The sequence below is a fragment of the Gouania willdenowi genome, unplaced genomic scaffold (genome assembly GCF_900634775.1).
Source record: "Gouania willdenowi unplaced genomic scaffold, fGouWil2.1 scaffold_215_arrow_ctg1, whole genome shotgun sequence".
NCBI classification, from domain to species: Eukaryota; Metazoa; Chordata; class Actinopteri; order Blenniiformes; family Gobiesocidae; genus Gouania; species Gouania willdenowi.
Window position 1 is genome coordinate 574,358 of NW_021144969.1, and position 27,895 is coordinate 602,252.

A 27,895-nucleotide genomic window follows, 5' to 3' on the forward strand; every position below is an offset into this window, starting at 1 on the left:
AACTGTGCAAATGTTTAGGGTCGCCAAGCTATACGGATGCTACGTAGCGTCAGTGTTTATTTCAAAATAAAAGCCTAAATGATATTTCTAAGGAAATAGTGAGTGTTGCTGCTCAAAAATACAATTTAGCGGTCAAATATTTTTGCATGGATCACTTTTTACACAAAAACACGATGAGACTGTTTGTGGCTCCTCGGCTTTGAGGACTCCTGGGGTTTCATTGGTGTAAGAAGAGGAGGAGGAGGAGGAGGAGGAGGAGGAGGAAGGCGGACTGCCAGGAGTTCGTCTCTTCTCCTCAAATTTCTGGAGACACGGATATTCTTCCTCCACATCCACCACCCAGCCTTTTGTTCGAGCCGCTGTGGATTCACGGTAACGATAAAACACCATTTGTATTTATCCGCAAGTTTTCCTTATCGAACCAATGAAAATATGGATGCGTATTGTGTTATATTTCTCCCATTGAACCAGACTTTCTCTGTTTTTTTGTTTTTTTTTGTTTTTTTAATGTCCAGATGTTGCGAAGCGTCGCCGCGCTCCTTCTGTTCACCGTCGCGTGCTCTAACGCACAGGTAAGTTTGGTTTGACTGAATAACTTCAAACAATGACACATGTTTTAAATGTCCCCTACCAAACGCTTTCTAACACCAGAGCTGAACACTTTCCCACCGCTGCTTCGCGCAACAACCTCTTTGTTCACGAGCACATCTGGACAAGGTCGACATCTGTTTGAAAGCAAAGATAAACACAGCGCAGTGGGAGAAAAGGTTGCTGTGTGCCACATAACGCCACAAAGGAGTGAGACAGCACGGTGATAAAACTGAGTCAGAGTAGCACTTTCTTTGAAGGTCGAGGGTTTGATTCCAGGGGTGGTGATTTTCTCTGTGTTCAAGGGTTTTTCCTCTAGTATTCTACTTCACATACTTCACACTGGCTAAAATGCATGTTGACAATTGTGAAGAGTAAAAGTGTTCCGATTCACTATTGATCAGATTTAAGATAAAACGAAAAACAAAAAAACTATTATCGGATTATATCAACCTGCATTTAAAATTAGGGATGTCCCGATACAACTTTTTGACTTCCGATGCGATACCGATATTGCACCAATGGGTGTTGGTTGATATCGATATGCGATATCAGCACCAACCATACACGCTTTTATTAAAAGGCTTGATCAAACAAAGAACAATAGTCAGCAACAGTAGGTATGAGAAAAACTGACCCATTTATTATTAACCAATTGGTTACGTATATTTTAAACCTTCAACATAAAATCTACAGTGTTCTACAATTGAATAAATATAATATATATCGGAGATTTTAAAATCCGATATTCGTTTTCTGGCTGATATCGGCCCGATATCCGATATCAATATCGGATCGGGATACCCCATTTAAAATCTTTAATATAATATGTATTGTATTTAATTGATTTGTTATTTATTATTACATTTTTTTTATTAACTTGTAGAATATTCTGTTATGTTTACGGTTAAAATGTATAACCCATTGGTTAACGCTGAATGAGTCACACCTACTGATGCTGACTATTGTTCTCCGTTTGATTAATAACACCTTTTTACCATTCCACACTACAAAATAAGTAATAGTATGATTAGGGCTGTCAAGACAGAGATCTAAAAAAAATGTGCGATTAATTACTCAAGCTCTGTAATTAATAAATCTGATTCATCTCTTTTTTATTCGCAAAATATTGATAGTGATGGCTTTATAAAGTCATTTAGTGTTTGTTTTTAACAGACTAGAACAGATGCAGGCATAGTCATTTACATTCCTCTGTAAATGGTAAATGGACTTGATTTTATATAGCGCTTTATCACCACACTGAAGCAGTCTCAAAGCGCTTTACACATCAGCTCATTCACCCAATCACTCTCACATTCACACACCAGTGGGACAGGACAGGATGCTAGTCGACCACTGGGAGCAACTTAGGGTTCAGTGTCTTGCCCAAGGACACTTCGACACATAGTCAGGTACTGGGATCGAACCCCCAACCTCTCGATCAGAAGACGACCCACTACCACCTGAGCCACGGTTCATTTGTTAGTCACAGCGTGCAGCATGTAGCAGTTAGCGCTGTCCGAGTGTCCGTGCTAGCTGTTCATGCTAGCCGCTACATTGAGGTGGTAGTGAAACTGCAAAGCTCCGGTGATAAGACAAACTCATTCTTGCACAATTTGTACACAACTAGACTTGTGTTTTCTATCTGTTGTTTTTAAAAAACCAAAATTAACGCAAAAAATGCTGAGCAGCTCATCAGTCTCCCATCTTGTACTGCAGACTATGCATTAGTATTATGGGATATACCGGGAACTCTTAAAATAAGAAAGGTTCTGCCCTGTTTGGAATTCTTAAAAAATGTGATTAACGGTGTTTTTTTTTTTTTTTAGCACGTACATTTTCCCTGTAATTAATTAATTGCAATTAACGCATTAAATTGACAGCTCTAAGTATGATTGGTCCCGATATCATTTTGCGTCAATATCGGTATTTGAAAGGGTTTGAATTTATGTCAATGTGCATTGAAGTTACAGAAACCATTATTCATTCACACCAGTCACTCACATCAGTCATACCAGTGGGTGGTGGTACAGAAGCGTGGCTGCCATTTCGCCCCTCTGACCACCACCAACATTCATGCACAATTCATACCCATTCATACGCGGCAATGTGGGTAAAGTGCCTTGCCCAAGGACATAACGACAATGACTTAGATAGAGCACCCTTCGGTTATTGGACGACCCACTCTACCACTGAGCTATGGTCGCCCAGTGGTATTGGCCAAGAACCAAGGATGTAATATAAGTATTGTATCGAAAGTGAAAACATTGTATCGGGACACCCCTAAGTCAAGAATGTTTTGTTAGACTCCTGTGCCCGTATTCACTAAGATTCTCAGAGTTCCCTCAGAGAGCTCCTAACTTAGCCTAAAAATTCCTAGCAAGGAATTTTAGCTTAAAAGTGAGGAAGTTTCTGAGAGCAACTCTCAGTAAGGAGTTGACAAATTTTTTTAAATTTTTTTTATCTTAGTATGTATTTGATATTAATTGCGGAACAGACACAGCTGTCAGTGATTACTGTGATTGCTGGCCCTGCTAATCAATGCATCGTTCCCTCTCCTGTGTGGCACAAGATACGAGTGTGAAGCGTTTTTACCTGCTGCAATCGTTAAACATACAGATAATATCTTGCCTTCCTCTCTGTTTCTGTCTGCCTAAGACACTTTTAGGCTTCTTAAAAGTCTTGCTCACGACTCAGTTTTTCTCTTAGGGCCTAAGATGATTTGTGAATTACTTTTATCCTAACAAAGAAAAATTTAAAGAAAAAACTTAAAATTCAAGGCATTCTAAGATTTTTCGATGAGTGACATCACTAAGATCTACTTTTAGCCGTAGGATGTTTTGTGAATACAGGCACTGATGTCACAGATTTGGTTTGTTTGTTTATTTGTAGCTATAATGACAAATAAATCTGTTTATATTTCTTTGGGCAGGATTAGGCTTCATATTGACAGACATATGAACTGACAAGCATCTGTAGTTTCTGACTATAAGACACCGTTAAACTGAGTAGAGTATCTGTGACCTCACACCAGCATTCCTTTATCCCAGTTTGCTGGACCACACACACACACACACACACACACACACACACACAGATTGCCGTATCAGTTTTTTTTCTGTAGGATTATGAATTGAGAGTACAGGAGTGTGACTCCAGCTGTGATTGAGGTTTAATACTGAAGACGGGGGTGTTGGTGTTATAGCTCACACCCTCTGGGTTTGATGGCCCTCTTCATCAATATTAAAGGATGTTGTGGATGAAAATGCTCTGCCCAGTGGCAGCTGCTCTGATGGCACACAAACACAGAGTTTGGGTGGTCAGTCCTCAGGCACGTGTACAGAGGGGTAGGGGAGTGTGCTCAAGGGCTGTGAGAATACTCACCTGATGGCTCTCACATGGTAGTGCTAAGTAGTCCAGCCTCCGGAGTAAACACTGAGGTAATGTGCTGTTAGGTTGAGTCGTCTGATGGCGGGCGGGTTTACCCTTTTAAACCAACACAATGCCCATTAGTCTTTATGACTAATGGGCAAGAGATACTTTTGTTTATTTACCGATAGATCTTCTCAAATCAAGCTTTTCATCCTGCTTCTTTTAGGAGCCATGACTGTAGGTAGGAATACACGATTGTAAGTTATTTAATTTTTAATGCTTCAACGGAACGGAGCACAGAAATAATCTATTCACTGTCTTGTATGGTCTTTATCAATTGAACCAATTTGTATTTTTTTATTTTATCAGTTTATCACTCATAAAGCCGCACCTGTAATCAGACCATATACTTTATTAGGAATTCATTGCCAAGCATTTAGGAAAATTATTTTTTTTTTGATTATCTTGTGTTTTCAAAAATTCATAGATGCAGAGAAAAGAAAAGCAAATGTTTCGATATAATTTTAAAAACGAATAAAATTGTCTCCCTAAAGCAACTGAAGAATCCCGCAGTGTGATTGAAACCTATTTAAATTGTTCAGTAATGAGCAAGTACTTCTTGTTTTTCAAAATACCACTTACAAAATGCAATTATGTCATTGTGAAAGAGATTATGTAAAAAAATGGCTTTCAGAAGTGATACATTTTGTAATGAACGCAGAACATTCATAACAAAATCGACTGATATAAAAGAACGATCAATGTATGGCTTGCTTCTCGTTCATTTGGTTTGTTGGGTAGGATTTTTAGGTTATTGACAGTTTGACGAGAGAAGACTAGTTCATTAAGGTCTGCATGCCATTTCTGACCTAAATGACAATAGTGGGGATAAGAAACAAACCCAAATGAGTTATTAAGTCACTGGAGTCTCCTTTGGTTGCCTGGGAACAAAAAACAGCTCCCAATGCCTTTACATAATTATGTTTGGTTCAATATACTTTTGCTCTGTGAAGAGATAACATAAATACTTAAATGGGTAATGGAAAAAACTAGAAAAGGAAACGGACGAGTGCCTTTTCCCAAATAGTTCCCTGAACTCAGATTGTGTACCAGGTGTTGTGTGACGACCGTCCCCTCAGGAAACACAGCTGTTCAACACCTGGCTGTGTGCTGACACTGCTGTTGACCAGCTCAATAATTACGGGATAAGGCTGCATATTAATTTTGTTCAAGGCTCAATTATTCAAATCCTTACAGCTTCACCAAATGTGAATCGTGAGATAAACCACTTCACTGGGTCTGGCGAGATGCAGATGAATATTAGGAGTGGTTTTGTGCTGCAGACAATTTGAAGGTCTTTATCTTGCCTTGGGCTCGAGAGCATTTTTACTTGTCTTGGTCTTGGACAGGCTGGATCTGTGAATTTCGGTCTAGACCAGTCAAGACCAGAACTGATCTGCTATTGTTTAACTTCATAAACATGATAATAAGAAGAAGCATTGGGAACTGGTCCTGATTAATTAATGATGTAATTTTACTTAAATCCTTTACCATTAACAGACTAATTGATCTGTCTCCCTCATTTGTCAGACACCTGCAAATTTGTCACGTTTTAAGATTTTTGCATGTTGCGCCTTGAAAGAGTTGCAGACACCTTATTTCTGTCTGTCAAATATGGTAAAAAGAAAACATGAACTAAAGGCAAGGCAAATTTATTTGTATAGCGCATTTCATACACAAGGCAACTCAATGCGCTTTACATGATCAAAAAGTGCAACAAAAAATATTCAACAGCTGAAAATCAATAAGAACATTAAAGTCGGCAAAAAAATAAAGCAAGATTACTCTTTAACTGTTCAACCTTGTCATTGTTTTTAAAATGGATTTTTATGGCCATGGTCTTGTCTTGGTCTCAGATTCTCTTGTTCTTGGTCTTGATTCAGTCTAAACTTCTGAAAGTCTTTGTCTTGGCTTGGTCTTGGCTTCTGTTGATTTTTGTCTTGACTCGATCTCGACTCCAAAAATTTTTGGTCTTGTCTTTGTCTCTGTTCATTCTAGTCTTGGGCAAGTCTTTGTCTTGGATAGCGTGGTCTTGAGTTCAACACTAGCTATTAGTGTTCTCCACTGTACCGTCACACACATTGCTTGCAGGCCCTTTACTGACCTTCCACTGCTGCTTTTGTCTTTGCCTGCCGGCTGTTAAATGTGCCATTGTGTGCATCTTTATTGGATCCTTGACCATAATCTGTGAGGTATGACATGGTGGAGGTGGAGCACACAGCGGGCTTTGTTGAGGCAGCCAAACAAAGCAAATGGGGAGCCATCTATTATCCAGTGGTAATTACCTTGATAATATATGGTCGGATGACAGGCTGTGGGAAGTCGTGGCATACCAGGGTTCTGTCAGAAGGAGGTCAACAAGTTACAAAAAAATAATCTTATCTGCTGCTCTGTGGGATGTTTTGTATCATTAGACAAGACGTTTAATGTTAGATTTACTGTCCCTTCAGCACCCAAAGAGCTAGAAAAATAAATCCAAATGAGATTTTCTTAATGTGTACTGATGTTTTATATGCTGTCATGAGTGCAGGCTGAACAACTCTCTACTAATGCCTGATTTCTAATGAGGGAGACTGGGTGACTTGCTGGGGTGAGGAATTGGTGCGTTTGAAGATAAGCTGCTCAGAAATGTACTGTGGCATGGTGGCTAAGGCTGAGACGCATGGAAAATTGTGCATGTGTGTGTTGGAGAACAGAAGTAGAGAAAAGGGGCAAGACGGACTTCATGAGAATAAATTGTTGATGCTTTATTTAAACCCACCAGGAGCTTGATATGCAAAGGAGTTTGGGTGCAGGCATATGAGTTCATGGCCTCAGGGGACTTGCACACAAACGAATATAAACAGAGTGTTTGAAAAAGAGAGAAAAGAAGGTTATTTTCAGCTTTAGGGCAATTCCAAATAGTGCCCATTTAGTTATTCTAAATTTGGGCAAAGTACAGAAGGAAGGTCGTAAGCTCTTCTTTTTGCGTTAGAGGTTGAGATGATAAAAAATAAAGATAAAACATGATGAAAGGAAGCAGACAAAGCTAGGACGTATGGTCGGTATTGAGTCATGCCCTCTCAGGCACACCACCATGTTGCCATCTTGATGCTTGTTCTCTCTCATTAAAGGTGTGCTAAAAATATCTGCCCAGGTGGAGGGAACACGAGCATGTGGGGGACACTGTGTCCTCTGTATCATCCTGCTCTAATTACTCGAGCTCTGCTTTCAGTCATGGTCTTCCTGTGTAGGGATTCTGCAGGGTAGTGAGATGGAGTGATGCAAAGCAGAGCGGGGACAGAGGCACACTCCCGCAATTATAACAGAGAAGATCAGGAGTGAGGGATGGCTTGGGTGTGCAGAAGGGGGATGACTGGAAGAAGTGAGAGGGGAGGCTGTGTTTCATGTCTCAGGAGTGTCTTCTCTTCACTCCTGGCTTTACTTAAAAAGAGTCTTCAATTAGCTTCCAGCTTTACTGGTGTCCTATCATTACCTGCACTTGATGTGCCTGCAGTCAGATTTACACAAAGAGCACTAACCTGGCCCAACTCAACCAGGGCCTCCAATTGTCTGTTGTTTTAGAATAACAAGCCAAGGCAAGACATGCCTGAAATACCTATCTGTGAGATCTAATATGGAAGCATTTAAAAAAACAAAACTATAAAAAGTGACATAATCTGCAATTACAAATATGAAAATTAGTTTGACAGACATTTAGGAATGTTTGAGTTAAATTCTTACTGCCCAACATTATGTATTGTAATCCAGAGGGATTACAATTTAGATACAGTATTGCTTTTCCCCACATTATAGTACTAATCTGAAATACCTAAAACCTTTCTGTCTCATTGTCCATGTTTTCTCATTCTTTCTTATTGAAAAAACCATATTCGACATGCCTGTTTTAGATAAAGTAATGTTTTGGGCAATGAACGGACAATGGCCAATAATGATTTAAAAGATAGTGAATACAAATAAGAGTATTTTTTCTGATTTTTTTAAAAAGTTGAATAGTTTATTGCTTGATACTAAGAGTGGCACAGATGTCCCACCTTCTCCTCTCTATCAGGCCTTGGTTGACGTCTTAACCAAACCTTCCTACTTGTCACTATTGCTGTGGTAGAGTTCACCAGAGGTCAGCCTTGGACAGTGCTGAATGCAGGTCTGTGGGGAACCATAAAGCCTTGAAATAGACAATGCTGGGAGGAAAAAAAAACAACACTCAACAAAGAATGTTGTTTGATTAGCAATAGGAAATAAAATGAAAGCAGCCAGGAGGGTCGAAAGATGATTTCAATGTTTATTGTTGGTTTTTATTGATAAATCAATGAAATAAATGAGACCGACCCAATCCAATTACATAAACCACTAACCATACTTCATAGTCATAGTTAAACATAAATCAACACCATTGTGATAGATAGATAGATAGATAGATAGATAGATAGATAGATAGATAGATAGATAGAGTTGTCATTGTCATTACAGTTCAGATAAAGTGCAAAAAAAAAGGACTGCAACACAGAATACCCAAAAGACACCGGAAAAATAGTACAAATGAACAGTACAATTATAGCGGCTATATATAAATAGAAACATAAATGGAAACATAAATAGAAAACATTTTATAAAAAGTATATATATATAAGTACTGAACAGCCAGAGGTTAAAAAAAAAAAGTACATTTCAGAATTATACAAATAGGCTTTTTTCAGGGAACACAAAGTGGGTTAACAATGTAAAGCTGTTCTGCAGCAATGAAGGTTGAATCAGCCTTGAAAGCTGGTGCTACTAATTACTACAGGTGTTCCAAATTTTCTTGATTACTTCCAACCCCCTCTGTCTGCATAAACGCAGTGTTGGAACGCACTGTGGTACCAGATCCTCATGAGCATCAGGTTAACAGTATTGTTCATGGATTCCATGATTTTGTTTATAAGTCAAATTGCTTCATTGTTCTATACTTTCATTTCAGAGTGCAATGACACAATAAACTTAATAATTTTCAGTAAAAAAACTGGAAAAAGCGTGGTGTTCTAAAAGTGTGTATATATATATTATTATATTTTTATTGCCTGACTGTCTTTTTGTCTTGTCTAAAATTGCCCAACTATATTTAACAAACTTATTTCAAGTTATGAAAGTGAATGACAAACTGGAACAAGTGAAAGCGAACATTCATTTAGCCTACATCATAATGTTTCCGTTCATTGGCCAGCGATAATCGATTCAATCATGAATTCCTGCAAGGCGGAAGTTTCTCAAAATGTTATGTCTTGTCGATTGAAATTGTATTATTAGTTTTACCACATTGCTGTAAATGCTTGTTTCTTTTTACAGAATAACACACTTTACAAACCCTGCCCCCATTAAACACGCCTAGCAGTCTGTTAAAAACCTCTTTTCCTTCTACAAACACTTTAGCCATTATTCCTTGTTCTGGCCTCATAGCGTGAGCAGAGGGGAGGGCCTTGTTTTATGTTTAGCCTTTAGTTCCGCCCCCCTCCCCAGTGGTGAATAAAATGTCCAGAACAGAGCAGAAGACGGACAGAAGGGAATGAAATATGATAACCTATAAAAAGAAAGAATTTTTCATAGGTGTGTTAACGTATCATGGTTCCCTGTAAAGAAGCAGAGGGAAGCTAGTGTTTATTTTTAAAAAGGAGGCTGAATCTCCTGAAAATGACAGTTAGGCAAACATATATGTATGGGATGAAGGGAGTTGGGACAGGTGGTGAGGACTGGGGACACTGGTGTCGGTGTGACAACAGGCTGAGCGGGCAGAAAAGCCGGGGGTGGTGCTGCCCTCACTGCGTTTTATTTCCTCTGGTGACATTTTAACTGCTAGCAGATGTGTCTCGGCTCAGACTGGGATCTATTTCCTGTTTTTCTTTGCATTGAGTCCCCCTTCAGATGTTTTCCTGTTTTTTATTCTTTTACTCTTCTTTTTTTACGTTTATTTTTTGTTTTGGTGTCCGTAGTCGCCTTTTTCTCATCTTGTTCTGGTTTCATCAGCATAAGAGGCTACAGACAAGGGTGACATCATCCCACCCGTTGGTACATTCCTTTCACACTGAATAAGAAACAGGGAGAGGAATAACAGGCTGATTCGTGTAAAGCGCCCATTACCCAATGTCCCTTTGTTTCTCAGTGTTTAATCTCAGATTTCGCGCCGAGAGCGTTGCAGACCCATAGACTGCTTTCAAAGTCCTCGAGTCTTTATTGGAGACTCAGTTCTGGTTTACTTTGGCCTCATTATTCAGACAGATCCTGCTGTTCTGCTGTCAGCTGCCACTCACTCCTTTTATAATCCTTGTCAGGGGATTATCTTGTGTGTAGTGGAAGTATAACTGATCCCAGGAGACGACAGCTTTCTGTAGCAGCAGTACTTTGTAATGTGTATCTCCCAACTAACAGATTTCCAAAAGCTTGAATGAGTTCCTAAAATGAAGGAAAGTGGGTTTATTATATAATGTGTCATTCCTTTTTGGATAATCTGACTAAATAGAAAGAAGTGAGAAGAAAGTCGTAAATGGCTATGGAAAACAAGTTGTCCAGTTTAACCCCAAATGCTGGAGACCCATGAACTGGAGATACACCGGAGGGGAAAAGCAGGAATAGCTGCAGGGGGGACAGCAGGGGCACCTCTGTGACCCAGATAGAGTTTGGCTCAGGGCAAACTGTGTCCGATCACAGCTGAAGCACAGCGTAGCTCAGGAATGTAGCCCCCCACCCGCCGACTCAGCCCCCCGATTCTGCTCCTGACTTCCTCCTTGCCTGAACATTAAGTTTTTTTCCTACTTTATTTCACCACATCCTAATGTAAAAAGCAACGTGTGAAACAGCAGACTGCATTTGAAGGTTCTCAGGGCAACGTTATCCATCTGTCACACCAAATGTGTCCATGTCTTGCTTTGATAAACAGGATATTTCTCATACTTCACCCATTTCCTGGGAAGAATACAAAAATGAATGCTGTTTTCTCCTATTTTTTATCTGAAGATCCAGTTAGTCTTATAATGGAAACAAGAAACAGGAAGAATCACACCTTTTCCAAAGGTCTCAAAATCTCAAAAAACATTCCTGTAACGCACATTAATTTTTTAGTTTTTTTAACTGTCTTTTCTTAGCGGATTCATAACATAAAAACCCAGCCAAGCTTTACCCAGTTATTACTAAACTAAGCTGCCTGTGGAATTTAGAGTAAGCCTCCACTTCAATTCATTCAATTCTACATACTTATGGCATCTTCTCAAGATTTTAGTATAAAGTATTTTGGATGCAATGTCAGTTGCTGCAGACAGGTATTGAATTGTTTTGTTCTTAGAATGCAGGATTTTAAAAATTTGCATTTTGTGTAAGAAGCTTTTCAGGAAAAACAAACATGATATTTTAAAGAGTGTGCCTCAGTTGACTTTGTTACATTCAGATGACATTTCTAACATAATCTGAGGCAATCCAGATGTTTTTTTTAAAGCTTAATGCAAATACTGTATAAGGCTGTTGGGAAAAAAAAAAACGACACTAAACAGTTAAAATGCTACAGTAACAGTTCTCAGCTGGCCGCAGTGTTTGCACTTTACAGTCACATTCTTGTCCCATTACACAGCAAATTAAAAGGACTGTTTATTTTTCCACCCTTGGCCATGACGATCACTTCTGCTTTGTTGGCTCTGTTGACTGTGGAGAGGTGGAGCAGTCGGGGCTTAACTCCACCAAGACCTCTGTGTGATCCCACCCTTATTTTCTTTAACTTTGTTAGAAATCATGGTCGAGCGAAGCTTTACTAAAAACTTGAGCCTTTTAGTCCTGCAACAAGGGGTCAAGGAAGGAATTTATGAGCACCGAGTGCTAATCGAAAAGCTAATTTGATCCGATAGTTAATGTTCAAAAGTAAAAACCCAAATGTTTGTCAGGAGTGAAGGACAAGACACGAAGTGTGGGGTCTTACTTCCACGTTTTGTGGATTAAAACAGGAGGTAGATATAAATTAATTTGTGTTTTTAGTTATTAATGAGATGTCGTAGTAATAGAGTTATTTCAAATACAATTTCAAATCAACACTTAGCTTTTGTTAGTATGAATAACACCATTTTCCAATATAGGAAATGTAATAGGGAACGTGAGCTGGGATAAGACCGTCGTGAGACAGGTTACTTTTACCTTATTGATAATGTGTTGTTGCAATATATAAAAGTAATATAAAAATTAAAACTGAATTACGGTGTTGGATTGTAATGATTGTACCTTAGAGCTGTGATTCTCAACTGGTGGGTCGGGACCCAAAAGTGGGTCACGGACCTATACTGATTGGGTCGCGAGCAGCTGGTCAAAAATAATTAGACACTTAAAGTCTCTCATGTTGGACTTGTCTTTTATTTTGAAAGAAACTTTTCTTTTGACAGTCATGCTGTGAAGTGCATGTTGCACAGGCAAATATATAGATGTATGTTTTTAAAAAAAAAGAGAATGTGTGTTTTCAACAGTAATTTTTGAAAAACGTCGGTGGCGTTTTAATGGCCGTGGAAAAATGTGGGTCACAGGGTGAGACCAGTTGACAACCCCTGCCTTAGAGGACCACCCAAATAATAAATCACACTGATTCCAGCCATGGAGGTAAAATATTCAATGGTGTTTATTTATTTGTTTCTTTGTCTTTTAGCAGGATTACGTCAAAAGAACAAAATATATTTTCACAAAATTTGAACCAAACATAGACCTTACAATGTGGAAGATTCCATTACATTTTTGGAGTGGATCTGGATTAATATACTGATTCTAGATTAGTTTGAGAAATCAAAAAATCTCTCTATTTTGGCAACATTTTAAGAATTCATATCTCGGTTCATAATTGACCTACCTGCCGGTACGTATAAAATTTGACTCAGTTTGAGTTTCATCCAGATTGTCCATTTCATCGCAATTTTTCAAAAGAAATTAAATGATAGATTTCGACCTACCATTTTATTATTAATGGGGGATATAAATTTTGTCCAATCCGTTAAAGTGTGAATGATCATTGCACCGTGATCCTCTGCTAAAATCTGGCAAAGAGGATATTTGGCGCTTGGCTGAGGTTTGCACTCGAGTGCTCTTGTTTTTCCTCATATTAGCATATTGTTCAGCGTGATGTGTTGTGCACGGTCCCATTTTGTCATTTGCCGCTGTGAGTATGTCCTCAGAAGCATGTTGACCATGTGTAAATCAATTGTTTTTATGCTAATGGAGGCAGAGTGGTTTGTGGGATTGGAACTTGTGGTGGCTGTAAAGTGACATCTGCAGGGGCGAGGCATTGATTGGCTCGCTGGATCAATCGAGCGTCTTCGACACACACAAACACACCCATGCACACGCACACGCAAGCTGATATGCAGGAGATGCTAAAAATGCAAACACATACAGAAGGGCTCTGGCACTCAGAGAGGCATGCAGGTAGAAATTAGCATGTTGTGTCTAATGTGTGACTTGAAGCAGATTTTCCATCTCACTACTGTCGCACTGCCAGTGTTCTCAGAGCTATGGGCAAATATAATGTTTGTATCACACAGAGCAGGGATGTGTTGCCCTTTAACTCTAGTCTGCCTCAGCATGAATCATTTCACTGCAGCAGAGGAGAAATTGACATGAAATTGAACACAGCGCTGCTTTTCTGATTATTTTCTTACCATCTCACCTTGTCTTGATGTCCAATCCCCCCCTTCCACTCACTTGGTCATTTTCTTTACCTGCTTTGTCCTGTAAAGCAGACCCTTATGGTCTTCCTAATATAGGTTCTAATACTAATTCGTACTTTATTCCCAATTGGACATCATTCTAAGCCCTGCAAAGCTGGTTCTAGTTCACCAGCACACATCACACAGCTGGCACGACTTGAGCACAGAGTAAGAACCTGAAAATGACTCAGGACGTTTTTTTGCTCTCTGAAGACATTTAGTTTTACCCGTCAAGTAGCTCAAATTGTTCATAGTTTCAATGACAGGAGCTATAAAATGTAATCAGTTGTGAGTTGTTGTTCCCTAGAGGTGAAAGTAATTAATTACAAGTACTCACGTTAGTGTAACTCAGTTGCTTTAATGGATACTTGTACTTTTTTGAGTATATTTCTAAATAAGCCATTTTACTTGTACTTAAGTATGTTTTAAAAGAAGTAAAGTAGTTTGTTACATTTCTACACCCAACCGCTACTGAGTACATTATTATTTTTTTTTTAAATTATCAACAAACATTGTGAAACGACAAAAAATGAAATAACCAGACAACAATAAAATGCATCACATCATAGCCGACCAATCAGATTAAACATAATGTACGACGCTAAAACAACAGTGTATGCTGGTTAGTTCATTAATTTAGCTATACTTAGAGCCTGAGAATTTTTTAAGGCAGTGGTTATCCATACGGTTGCCGTATCAATATACTGACATTCTATCCGTACGCAGCGCCCCTATTTGGCCGGTTTAGGTCACGTGATAGGTCAGTCATTGGCCAGTTTAGTTTGCGTGACTAAGACTAAACCTTACCCTAACCTAAAAATTGTTGCGCTATTGGATTATAATCTAACCCTAACACGCTACGTACTTGTACCAATAGCACTGAGGGTTGTCCGTATGGCAACCGAACAAATAGACACTTTCATTCTTTTATTTTGAATTGCAGTCATTGGTGTTATTTTTTTTTGAAAAAGAATTGTACATTTTGACAAACTTTTTATTTTACACTGATGCCTTTGTGGAAAATAAATGAAGTTCCAATTGTGTAAGATTTTGTCTCTTCCTTTTTAAGTTTATACATGAGATGTTTACTGTATGCAAGGAAACCATGGCAAGATTTATTACCAAAAATAAATGTGGAGGGTGAAAGTAACTAGTAACTTTTACTTGGAATTGAGCTACTTTTTACTTATACTTATATTATTATATATATATTATTATATACTTGTATAGTATTTTATGTATGACTCAATTAAGTACAATTTCAATCAAGTAACAATACTTCTACTCTTTACACCTCCACTATTTTATTCTTTTGTTAGAATTTCCTAGATTATTTCTAAGATTAACTTTAAATGCTGTATTATTTTGTGTTTATTGATGGTTCATCTCAGAAAAAACAAGGGATTGGGACTTGGAATTTTCTATTTTTGTGGGAAAAATGTATTTATTTGCTGTACGTCCTCTTGTCTATTTCCTATATTATAGCCATGACCCTAAAGCTGGGTTATGATATAGCTCAGAAGGATTTGAGTAGCTATAGTTTTCTTCTGAACGATCTCAATAATGGCAGGAAAATCCCAACAGGGAATTTTGCAGGTGGCACATTGGGCTTCTATTGTTCTGTTTCCATTGTTTTTTACAGTCGTAATTTATGTCTCTATCAATGATAAACGTCCAAACCACGTGCTCCTCTCAGATCGTCACACAGGGCCTTGTATGTTTTGTATCACTTATAGAAACTGAACCCAACTCACCATGGCAACAGTTCAATTGAAACCGCAGCAGGCAGGATGCTGTGGGCCTGTGTTCATTAGTTAAATGTCAGGGATCCTCTGCTGATTGTGCTCAGAGAAAATATAGACAGGGCTCTGTTTGCACCTCATTGACCTTGAAGCTCATCCGTTATACTTTTTCTTTTTTTCTGTGGCAGTTTCTGCAGGTCTCAACCAGCCTCTGCCTGCAGCTGAGACTAACTAAACTAACTAAATTGTCCAACATGCCCAAAGCCAAAAGAATTGCTTTGAACATTTTTCCATGACCTTAACTGGTGTGTGTATGTAACCAGTTATTGAAATGAAGCAAATCTCCCCGTTCTCTCTCCTCGAGCCAGTTTTAAGTTCAGTTTGCCGCAGTGTGCTTTGATGTGACTTTCTCTCCTTGATGTGACTCTCTCCTTTACCCCAGAGATCCACCTTTAGCTCTGTGACATGAATCCCCCCCCCCCCTCATTTTAACCTACATTCCAGACTGCGCTCTGAAAAACTTTGCTCGGAGGAGGCCAACTTTCTGTCTCGCTCACACAGGAAACAGCGACTTAGGGAGGAGGGAGGGCGACTGTAGAGCAACAGGGAGGGGAAAAGATTTCACAGACCCTTGGAATGGACCCAAAGGAAAACACAGCTCAGACTGCAGATGCGGAAACACCCTATAGGTCCACACTCAAACACTCAACTAAATTCAAACAAACTGGGGGGGAATTTGGCATTTTGGTATTTTGGATGACTCATATGGTTGACCATAATTATTTTGAGTCTGCTGGTTATTTTCTCAAGCTAATAAATGTAAGAAAAACCATTCGAATGAACTCAATAGAACTCTTCGAATTGATTTATTTTTTTATGAGCTGACGTAGTCTTGTAAAACCTATTCATCTTTCATCCCACTGCACATTGCTCTCTCATACAACAGTGTCACTGTTTTTATCTGCATTATTACCTTTAATTTACAACATGATCTTGATTCAGGTCAGGCTGTTTTTTTTTTTTTCAAATCCTCGGTTAGTGTGTCCTCACTGACCTCACGTGTGAGCTAGCAGAGCATTTTCCCCTGTCAAAAACGTGACTTTTAAGGGTTGTAAATGTCTCTTATCCTGGTCGTGACATTAAAATGTCAAGTCAAGAAATGTCATCAGATATTACACACATTTACAACTGACATCATCTTTGCAGAAGATTTGATTCTAACTGGTCTAGCTGATCTACAGCATGTGCACCTTTAGTTTTACCTCGCTGTTGCAAAAATATAAATTTCTGGTTGCCTTTTGAAGCAAAAACAGTATTTCTGATATTTTTTACAACAGCGCCGCCTTGTGTTGAAGCAGTACACACTTGCACCAACATAATGAACCCCTTTCTGATTGTGTGTAAGTGATCCCGGTGAGAACTGTAAATTATGCATTATTCTAAGCCACTTTAATGTCAACAATGTTACAGTACATTGCATATTCTGAATTCAGTTTGTACTGTGCTGAAAAGCTGCACTTGTGCTGATGCTTTCGTCGATTCATTTCACTGTAGGATTAATTACATTTGTCACAAATTTTCAATAGAAACTGTCATTATTCGATGGTTGGTTGGTTTGTGTATTTATTCATAAATTGTGTTTATTTTTTTGATCCACCAGGAGCTGCAGAGCAAGAGCAAAGTGTGTGCAAATGTGTTCTGTGGGGCCGGCCGCGAGTGTGCCGTGAGTGAGAAGGGCGAGCCCAGCTGTCTGTGTATAGAGGTCAGTGTTGATATTGACAAAGAAGCATTACTAGTTGAGGTGTTACAATGTGTGGTTGTGTCGACTTCACATTTTCATGCTCTTTCTTTCTCTTCCTAGAGTTGTAAACCCCACAAGAGGTCAGTGTGTGGCAGCAATAGGAAGACTTACAGGAACCACTGTGAGCTCCACAGAGACGCTTGTCTGACTGGCCTGAAGATCCAAGTGGCCCATGATGGACACTGCAGAGGTAACAATTACAAAAGGAATCTATCAACCACGACGGTGTATTAGGGCCACATAAGAATAAAATAAAAAATCTGAGTACTACGAGAATAAAGTCGTAATATTTTGAGAATAAAGTTGTAATTTTATGAGAATAAAGTTGTATCTTGATAACATCATGATTTTATGAGATTAAAGTCGTAATACTTTGAGAATAAAGTCGTCATTTTATGAGAATAAAGCTGTATCTTAATAACATTGTCATTTTATAATAATATTTTTAGATTGAAGTCATAATATTTGGAGAATAAAGTCGTGTTATTTCGAGAATAAAGTCGTAATTTTATGAGAATAAAGACATATCTTGATAACGTCGTAATTTTACGAGATTAAAGTTGTAATATTTCGAGAATAAAGTCATAATATTTCAAGTGTAAAGTTGTAATTTTATGAGAATAAAGTTGTATATTAATAACTTCATAATTTTATGAAATTAAAGTAATAATATTTCAAGATTAAAGTCGTAATATTTGGAGATTCAAGTCGTAATTTTATGAGAGTAAAATTGGAATACAAACAGGATTTGGTCTGCATTTAGTGAGATTATACTTATAATTAGCCTTTTGGCCCATCATTAACACACTGTTATCAGTTTAAGGACTTTAAAGTCACTTTGCAGATTTTTGTGTCTGTTCCCATGAAAGAACCAGGCTGATTTGGACCAAATAGCCTCTTTTATTGTGGCGGAGGAACTGGTTGAAAGTGGCCTACTTCATGGCTATTGGTGTGAGTTGCGTTCACTTCAACAGGGAATTTTGAGCGCTTTACAATTTTTTTAAACATACAACTTTATTCTCATATAATTACGACTTTATTCTCAAAATATCACAACTTTAATCTTGTAGTGTTCAAATTTCTTTTTATTTTAATGTGACAATGATGTTTGCATGCTGTTCTTTCGGGGTCAATGAGTTATTCAGTACATGTATATAAGAGGACACTTATAACTGTCATATCAATAATCTTACCAAAGATCAGGAAATAGGAGTACTTACACTTTAAACCTAAACAATAAAACATGTATTCACTTTGATGAAAACAGTCTGGATTCAACGTGGAAAGGTCAAGCCAATCACGGGCAAACATGCATTTATGTGTTAACATGTTAAGGTTTCATTTTTCAGACATCTTTTTATTAGAAAGAACTCATAAGGACACATCAAAGCAAACAGCAGACCCCTCTGAGGAAGACTGACAGTTGACAGTCCAAACATGCCAGGAGATCGAAGTCAATTTCACAAAAAGAGTTGTCTGAATAAATTAAATCTTAATATATTAATTTTAAAAAGAAGACAAAATGGAATGAAATGCATATAAACTTAGCATGTAGCTTCCGATACGACCTAGTGCCTTGAGAATTGTCTGATAAAGATATCGATCCGATACATTGTCAACATGGCTCATACATACTTTTATTGGTTAATTTGTAGCGTGAAATGTTACAAAGTGTGCTTTAGTTTGATTCTAATCAGTCTGCTGAGTTCTACCATTCAAAGAGATTGTTTGTGTAGAAGGATTTCTCAGAGATTTAACCGACTGACGTCTAATTCCCAAATCTACCAAACATTTTTCAATTCAACTTTATTTGTATAGCGCAAATTACAAAAAAAAGTCATCTCAATGCTTGACATTTCAATTTATCATTGAATATTTTTTTTATGTGAACATACATCATTTCAGACTTCTTGAAATGTCCTTGTGTTGTTCATGGCTTGTAATGAGAGGGGGAGGGGTGGATCCAGAGCACGTAAAAACCACTTTAGAGTAGCTTGCTAACCAGAAATATCATGTAAGTGCTGATATTTCTGTCCAATCAATCATATTGATTAGTCTGAGTCTCTGAGCGAGTGTATTCATGGAACTGATAAATCTGTGTTTGCTGTGGTAAAAGCCGTGTAAGTGAGGCTGCATATAGACCACATTGTATAAACCAATCTATTATTAATCTGCACATCTCACCTGTTTTCTTCTAGTAATTACTCTAATACATATGCTTATCTTAAGTGAACTTTTACCTTTTAAACATGACAAATGTCACGCTCTATTTGTCCCTGCTGGCCTGAACATTGATCAGCAGTATGAAAGGTCATTAGAGAAAATCATTGTTATACTGGTTTTTTTTCCCCCAAACCTTTGACCCTGTTATGTTTGTTGACATGCAAGTTAATCTGCATCATTCGGAAGCAAAGGAATGCAACTCACAATGTTCTTGTGTTTATCTCTTTTGTTTATCACGCGTAGAGAAGAAAACAGACCAGGCCGCTGCCAGCCCAGGTATGTTTGAGTGTCTGAAAATGGGATTTTCTTGCTTTTTAGAAAAAAATTATACAGAGAACTGTTTTGTGTAGATAATACAAAGGGAATAAAAAAAAAACTGTATGTAAAATTTGAAAAACCTCTGCAGTGGTGTGCTACGCTGCTGACCGCAATGAGTTAAGGAGTCGTGTGATCCAGTGGTTGCAAACTGAAGTGATCCCAGACGGATGGTTTGTCAAAGGCTCCAACTTCTCAGACATCCTGCTCAAATATTTTAAGGTAGGTTATGGTTTTGGTTTGGGTTTTTTTTTTTTTTTTTTTTATCTCACTGGAATGCAGAGCCACCCTGTAATCCCCCACCCCCCCCATTAGTGTGTGTTTTTCATTGAAATGCCGTATTTAGTTTGTGTATTTGTATAGCAGGACATCATGATCCAGTTTCAGGATAAAGTTGCCTCTGACCTTCTCTATTTTGTTCACGTGATGCTGTGTTTAAAGAGTAAATAAACCCCAAGCCCACTTTTTTCTGCTGAATACATATGTATTTGGGTATTAAGTAGTGCTGTTTATTAATCCTAGTCCCACTCTTCACATTTTTAGTAAAAGTATTTTAATTTTGCATATTTAGTTGTAAAATGTCAGAGTTACTGGCCTCTAAGAGTTGAACGCTGGCTATTACAATTTATTTTTTTCTATTGGCTGAAACAAATTCTTTTGGATTCCCCTGCATCATCAACTTTCACTGTTGGCCCCGCCCCTCCTGTAAAAGCTGAGAGGAGGGAGGAGGGTTTCCTCCAATCACAGCCCTCAGTGTGCATTGATTGACAGCCTAAATGAGGAAGTCCACTGTGCTCCATGTGAAACAGCCGCTGTAGAGGTGATGTTTTTGACTCTGAGCTTCTATAAAGAGCAGATTCTGCGCTAATCAGAGGGTTCATCAAGCTATGTGTGTATTTACAGACACAGCTATGCTATGTGTGTATTTCCGTCCGTCTGTAGGCCTTACCGTTGTGTGCCCGAGGTGGTGGGAGAATAAGGCTGTTTGCCCCTGAGTGGTGTCTGTAAGGCTGTGTGTGAGCTTCACGTCGTGATTGTGTGTGCCTGTGGTTGTAGTGACACGTCTCAGCTTATGCACTCGCTATGTGTGTGTACAGACACATCATTGTGTGCATTTCCATCTCTCTCTGCTCACAGCACTGTGGGCTGCCTGAGAGGGCGTGTCTTACTGCTACAGCAGTAACGCCCATAATCAAGGCATTTTTTTGAATTTCCCTCCTAAAGTAAATTTCCAGAAAAACAGTTGTCTGAATAAATGAAAACTTAACATATTATTCAAAAAGAAAACAATAAGAACTTGCTGGAAATATTTCGCGGAAGTCAAGGACACATCAAAGCAATCAGCAGGGGTTTAGTTACTCTTTAAATTCACCTTCTGATGGTTGGATTTCAGTTTCCAAAAATCTTTTCATGATGATCTATGAATAGCGTTAAAGCAGAACGGTCCAGTGTCTGTTTTGCTGCCCAATAGAAATTGGAGTACAGAGTCTCTAGTCTATAGAGACTCAAAGCAGCTCACGTCACAAGGTTAGTCAGGACACAGAATTACTATTGCATCAATGCAATCCAGGACACACTTGTAAAAGAGATTATTAATCTCAATGTGGTTCTCCTGACTAAATAAAGGCTAATAAATAAATAATGCGAAAGGAAAAATAAAAACAAATAGGGCCAACACAACTATATTATTAATGTAAAACAACACACACAAAGTTCACCACTTTTTTTATTTGAATTATTATTTGGTAAATAAGTATTTGAGAGTAGCTGAAAGCAATGTGCTCTAGGACAGGTAGCAAGTCTACTACAGGGTTGACAATAAAACATAATAATACTTCAGTTCCCGTTAACTTCATGGTCATAACAATTTCAAACACAAATCGAAAAAACATTTTTAGAAATCCTGTTTTTTACAGGTTCAGGTTTTATTTATTGTTTAAATATTTTGATTTCTTCATTAGAGATATCCTTTTCTATTTCATAGAACCTACAAACATATGGACTATCTTGTGACTATGCATAGCTTTCCTACAGTATAGTATTTTACTATGAACTGACATGTGGTGACATGAAGAATTGAATTGAAATGCAAAAATCAACTCAAGTGCAAAATATAAGTGACAAAGCACACACTCAAAAAACTACCAAACTAAACTTACCTGACCGACATACAAGTAAAAAGACATCAACATTCAATTGACAATGATCCATTAATTACTCTATGTCCAAACAATCCTTTAAATAGTGAGGTAAGGTCATTAGGAGATGAGAAACTTCGAAGTGGAGACAGAAGGTCGTCGAAAGACAAAACTGAATCAATAAAACAGAATAACAAGTATCGAACAAAACTAGATAAACAGTAATAAAGTCAAACACATCTGAAAGACATTCCAATCGAGGAGTAAACTCATAATTTACCTGATAAAGCTAAAAACAACAGACCATGACATCAATATTTTTTACTATACACCACTACTCATGCTGTTTGACTGTTACTGACAGTATTTTAATTTACTATTTGATTTAATGATGCTGTTTAATGTTTTATTTCTTTAAAACAATCTATTGATACTTCATTCATTTATGTGCTTCTTGTCTTTGATGCTTTATACATCTGGACAGGCACTTATACTTTTGTCTCACATTTTCAAACACTTTATTTTACCATCGCGTTGTATGAGATCTTTAAACATCCATTTCTGTAGGGAAGTACAAGTCTTCTTATCTATGAAAATGTCTGGTCTCACTTGGCTGTGTTATTTGTTCCTGCAGTCGTACGATAATGGAGATTCTCAGTTCGACTCCGCCGAGCTGCTTAAATTCATCCAGCACAATGATTCTGCCGTGGAGCTGCAATCCTATGCAGACCAGGAAAGCAACAAGCTGCTCAGGTTTGGGTTTTTTGAAGGGATTTTGTTGGCAGGATTTAACGCTGAAGTGGAAAAACGGCAGCAAACATTTGCATATTTTCCACTTACATTGAAACATTTCCTTGGTGGTAATGCTTGTACACACAGAATTATATCTGTGTGCTATTTTTAGCCCACACAGTATGTCAGTGAACCTTATCTCAGCAAAAGCAAACAGCAGTGTGGAACTCCTGTGGGAGCTAGTGATGGTGTAATCATCTGTTAATGGTGCGGGGGGGTGGGGGGGGGGGAAACCATGTTCTCATTAGTATTTCTACAAAATGCTCTTTGTTTCTGTATGTTTGTGTCTCTCAGGAGCCTGTGCGTTGACGCCTTAATCGAGCTCTCCGATGAGAACGCAGATTGGAAGCTGAGCTTTGATGAGTTCCTCAACTGCCTGAAACCTGGTTTCAATCCACCAGAGAAAAGTGAGCCTTCACCTATATATGTATATACCTTTAAATACATTAACATACATTTACATATGGGCATAAGTATGGTAATTGGATAGTGCTCTGTTGGGAGGCCTGCATTGGAAAACAGCGGAAAGGACCTTGTGAATGTTGCTTATTGCTAGAAAATGTGAGAATCACTCACAGCCCGCTCAGTCATCTGGTGCCAGTATAACTAGGGTAAAGTTCACTGGAAGCAGAGGCTTCGCTCACAAAGCTCACAGAGAGCACTGAATTCTTGTTTATGTCACTAAACACAAAGACTAACTAAGAATTTGTTTTTGTTTCCTGTTTATTGACTATGAGTTCAGTAAAAACAGTTTCCAAGCTTGTAAAAGCTATCCTCCAACAATCAAAGGTGATAGTTCAGTTCAATCTGTCATATTTGCTACAGTATTTATGTAATTTCTTTCTGTGAATGAGAGAGCAATTAAAATTTTGTTTAATTTTAAAAGGTCTCCAAACACATTTATCACCTGTCCAAATTCCTTGACTTTTTAAATACTGAAACTTCTATCCAGCATTTCTCACAACCTCATTGAGACGTGCTGACCATTCACATCATGACTCAGCAAAAAGTCACCTTCAGCATGAACCCTCTGGCTGAATAATGTGTTCTTAACTGCTGACAGGTCTTTAAAATCAGTGACGCAAGTGTTTTTTTTTTCCGTCCCCTGCTATCATTTGGTTAGAATGTTATCTGATAACGGCTGGCTCACACACCGTGTGTGTTTCTGCAGAGTGTGCCTTAGAGGATGAAACCTACGAGGATGGAGCAGAGACCCAGGTCGAGTGTAATCGCTGCGTTTGCGCATGCGGCAACTGGGTGTGCACTGCCATGACCTGCACTGGTGAGCCACCAACAGCCATCCTTACACCTTTAATGTATTTCTACCACGGATGATTTGAATTCGGTTGAGTCCTTACTGTATGTCTGAAAACAAATATTCTGTTTTTGTCTCGCTAGATAAAAACACAGCTGGCGATGAGTCTCCAGATGCTGAAGCAGAGATGACTGAGGAGGAGTGGAACCTCCGTGTTGCTGAACTCAACAAGCACCAGGTGTGTTTTTTGTGTATGGAACAGGCCCATAAATTATAGAAATCTGCAGATAAATCATAATAATGACTTCATAAATTCATATTAACATTTTTTAATTTGTTTTCCCTATCTGAATGTCCAAAACTATCATCTTGTATTGTTATCGTGAGCCTATAGTATCTTACTACGTCTCGTCTTGTGAACTTTATATATCCCACCCAGTGTCCAGGGCTCGCAGCAATATAGTTTTCATAAAGTCTACGGGAAGTATCTAAATTAGCCTTCATTGCTTGGAGACGATCAGCCTGCCAGCACAAAACAATAAAAGGATTTAATTCAATTAAATTCCACTTTAATTCCAGCAAGTTCCCTTTGTCTTCTTTTTGAATAACATGTTAAGTTTTGAGTTATTTGAAACCCTAATAAACCTTGTAAGAACTGGCTGGAATTATTGCGCGGAAGTCAAGGAAACATCAAAGGGATCAGCAGATGCCTCTGAAGAAGACTGGCAGTTGAAAATCAAAACATGTCAGGAGATCAAAGTAACTTCACTGAAAAATAGTTGTCGAAATAAATGAAAACTTAACATATTATTCAAAAAGAAGACAACAAGAACTTGCTGGAATTATTATGTGGAAGTCAAGGAAACATCAAAGTGATCATCAGATGCCTCTGAAGAAGACTGGCAGTTGAAAATCAAAACATGTCAGGAGATCAAAGTAACTTCACTGAAAAATAGGTGTCGAAATAAATGAAAACTTAACATATTATTAAAAAAGAAGACAAAAAGAACTTGCTGGAATTATTATGCAGAAGTCAAGGACACATCAAAGCAATCAGCAGACGCCTGTGAAGAAGACTGGCTGTTGAAAATCACAACATGTCAGGAGATCATAGTAAATTTCTTGAAAAATAGTTGTCGAAAATAAATGAAAACTTAACATATTATTCAAGAAGAAGACAACAAGAACTTGCTGGAATTATTATGTGGAAGTCAAGGAGACATCAAAGTGATCAGCAGATGCCTCTAAAGAAGACTGGCAGTTGACAGTCGAAACATTCTAGGAGATCAAAGTAAATTTCCTGAAAAAAAGTTGTCTAAATAAATGAAACATTAAGTTATCAATGCAACTTTATTTATATAGTCAATAGTCATTTCGTAGCACAAATATTAAATTCTTAAAAACTGAATCAGCTACAGTAGGTGTACATTTTAATGTTACAATGCAAAAAGCCAACACCTAATAAAGATTAGGAGGTCAATGAGTTAGTTAGCAGGTGGCGATAAATGGCTTCAATAATGAGATGTTTATGACTGAATCTTGACGCACGCGTTCGCTTTTAATTCATGAATTATTAGCCCTACTTGTAGTAAAGATTTATGGCACATTTGTGAAAATGAAACTCTAACTTATTTACTTAAAGTCCATCCAGAATCCGTACTGGGAAAACACAGAGTCAGAGAGTAACAAAACATATTATTATAAATATCCAGTTATGAAAAGCACAATTTTTAACCAAACCTTAAATGTTTGAGGATAATATTACTATGGGAGAACATGCAAACTTTGTTCACACTTCACTCCTTTTTTGTATACAATTAGTTTAGTTATTTTTAAATGTGTGTGACATTTGTTTTATGAGATTTTGACACTCGCTAGTTTGTTGGTGGAATTTGGCCTTGGTCCAAGTAGGCAAGGTCAAGCACTCTTTGCCCCAGAGGAGCAGCGTGTATTTCTTATGTAAACAAATGTGTCTCTATGGTTACACTTGTGGCGTGAATCCAAATTTAAATCAAATGTAAATTCTGATGGATTAATCCAGTCATAAGTATCCAAATACTGATAATAAATGATGCTGTTTGGAGAGACAGACACACTCTTAGAAATCCTTGTTTGTACAGTTTTTGATTATTGATTCCATGTTATTTAACGCAGGAAACCGTTCAGAAGATGAAGTCCAGCACAAAAGAGGCCTAAACAAGGACGCAGTGAAGGAGAGGATGCATGCCATCACCTTCCTCCATACTTGATTTGCCTTTATGGCCACATGTCATCAAACTGACTTTGTTGTGTCTCTATATTATGTTAATTATTATTATCTGACTTTTTTTTGTTTGTTTTTACATTGTTTAAGTGTTTGTGTTGACGTTTGTCAGATTCAGGGGTAATCGACAAGTATAAATGGATTCCCCTGTGTTTAGTACTGTTATGTTTGACATTAGCCGTGAGGCTATTTCTGTTACAGTCCTAGTATTTTTACAGTTTTATGGAAAATTGTCAAGTTACACAGTTTGAAAATTACAAAAAAAAATGGAGGAAAGTGAAATTTGGAGCTTGTGGTGATGAAGAAATAAGGAGGCAAAAACCAACAGAAGCATGTTTGGTGAAAAACAACTTGACCTGTAGTATGTACTTTCCGTTTTCTTTCTCGTTAGCTTGTTTAGGCTGCAGCTTATCCAAAAGGCTTCTTTCTCTCTTTACTGTCCTTTTTAGTAACAAAATGTTAGCGTATTTGTTCAGTATGTTGTCTAACCGAGTTGGAATACATTTTTGTGTCCATGTTACGCTCAGGCTCAAGTCTCTCTGGCGCTGTGCGGTTGTCAGCGGTCCAAAGACAAAGTAGTCCAGCTTTCTTTGTTTTTGAGGATCATAACATGGCCCGAGCGAGCGATACTTGATCTGTGCATAACGTGAAAGAAAGAAAGAAAGTGAAACCAAAGTATTGATGAAGTATTTGAAAATTGTGCATAAATCTCCAGGTAAAAACATTACTCTGGACCCAGCAACAACATTATACCTGTGCTTTCAAAATCACTCTAACCGAAGGACTAGCCTCATTGTCAGCTAAAGTAGCTTTTAGATGCATCGATAACCGTTAATGCAGATAGACAGCGCGTGTGTGTGTGTGTGTGCGAGAGTGTGTGGTAAACATATTCTTTGTTTAACTCTTGTATCTGATTTAAGATGTGTAACGATTAAGTGCCTTAGACCTGCAACAGTATCAGTCTCTGTGTGTGCACGTAGGGCTGCAATTCTACGATGCATTGAACAATTGTTGATTTGCAGTAATAAACCAGTGCTTTGTGACTCTGTCTCTGGTTCATATAGTGTGTGTGCAAATTGGACTGCTATGTTCACGCTCCACTAGAAGTGCGGAAACACAAATATGTGTATGTATGTATATGCCAATAAAGCCCGTACACAACAACACTACTTTGTTATTTTGTGAGCGTGACGAGAAAGTGTGAATGCTGTTATTTAAAATAAACAAATGCAAAAATAGAATATAAAGTGTTTATTTGGACGAAAGCAAACTCCAGCTATATTTAGTGATTGAAAGAAACTATAAATTAAGTTGTTTAATACCTAAGATTATGACAATGCAAACAAAAAACAATCTAAAACAATTCTTAACTGAATGAAAGATTTTAATATGTTGTTATTGATCTCTTTGCCACTTCTATTAACACCTGTGTATATTTTGAAGCTATAAATTGAAACTTAATAGCCAATTGTCACAGTAGTGCCTCTTTTTTTCAGTAGATTTGTGCTGATGTTAGGGAAAATGTTGAAAATAACAGGAATTTAAAATATTCTGTATCAGCCATTCTGTGGATACCAGTTCCTTTAGGAATTGCATAATGCAGCAAAGGGTGGATGTTACATAATGCAGGAGGCCAGTAGGAACTGGTTTG

General features: G+C 37.9%; 1 protein-coding gene across 1 annotated transcript; it reads left to right on the forward strand.

Moving 5' to 3' along the window:
* Positions 1 to 224: 224 nt before the first annotated feature.
* Positions 225 to 27,410, forward strand: LOC114458942 (follistatin-related protein 1-like). Its single transcript, XM_028441331.1, has 11 exons — positions 225 to 372; positions 516 to 572; positions 17,118 to 17,219; positions 17,319 to 17,448; positions 19,725 to 19,757; positions 19,888 to 20,018; positions 22,569 to 22,687; positions 23,021 to 23,133; positions 23,898 to 24,008; positions 24,125 to 24,219; positions 26,136 to 27,410. The coding sequence occupies exons 2-11, from the start codon at positions 516 to 518 to the stop codon at positions 26,175 to 26,177; spliced, it is 933 nt and encodes a 310-aa protein (XP_028297132.1). The 5' UTR covers positions 225 to 372; the 3' UTR covers positions 26,178 to 27,410.
* Positions 27,411 to 27,895: the final 485 nt, after the last annotated feature.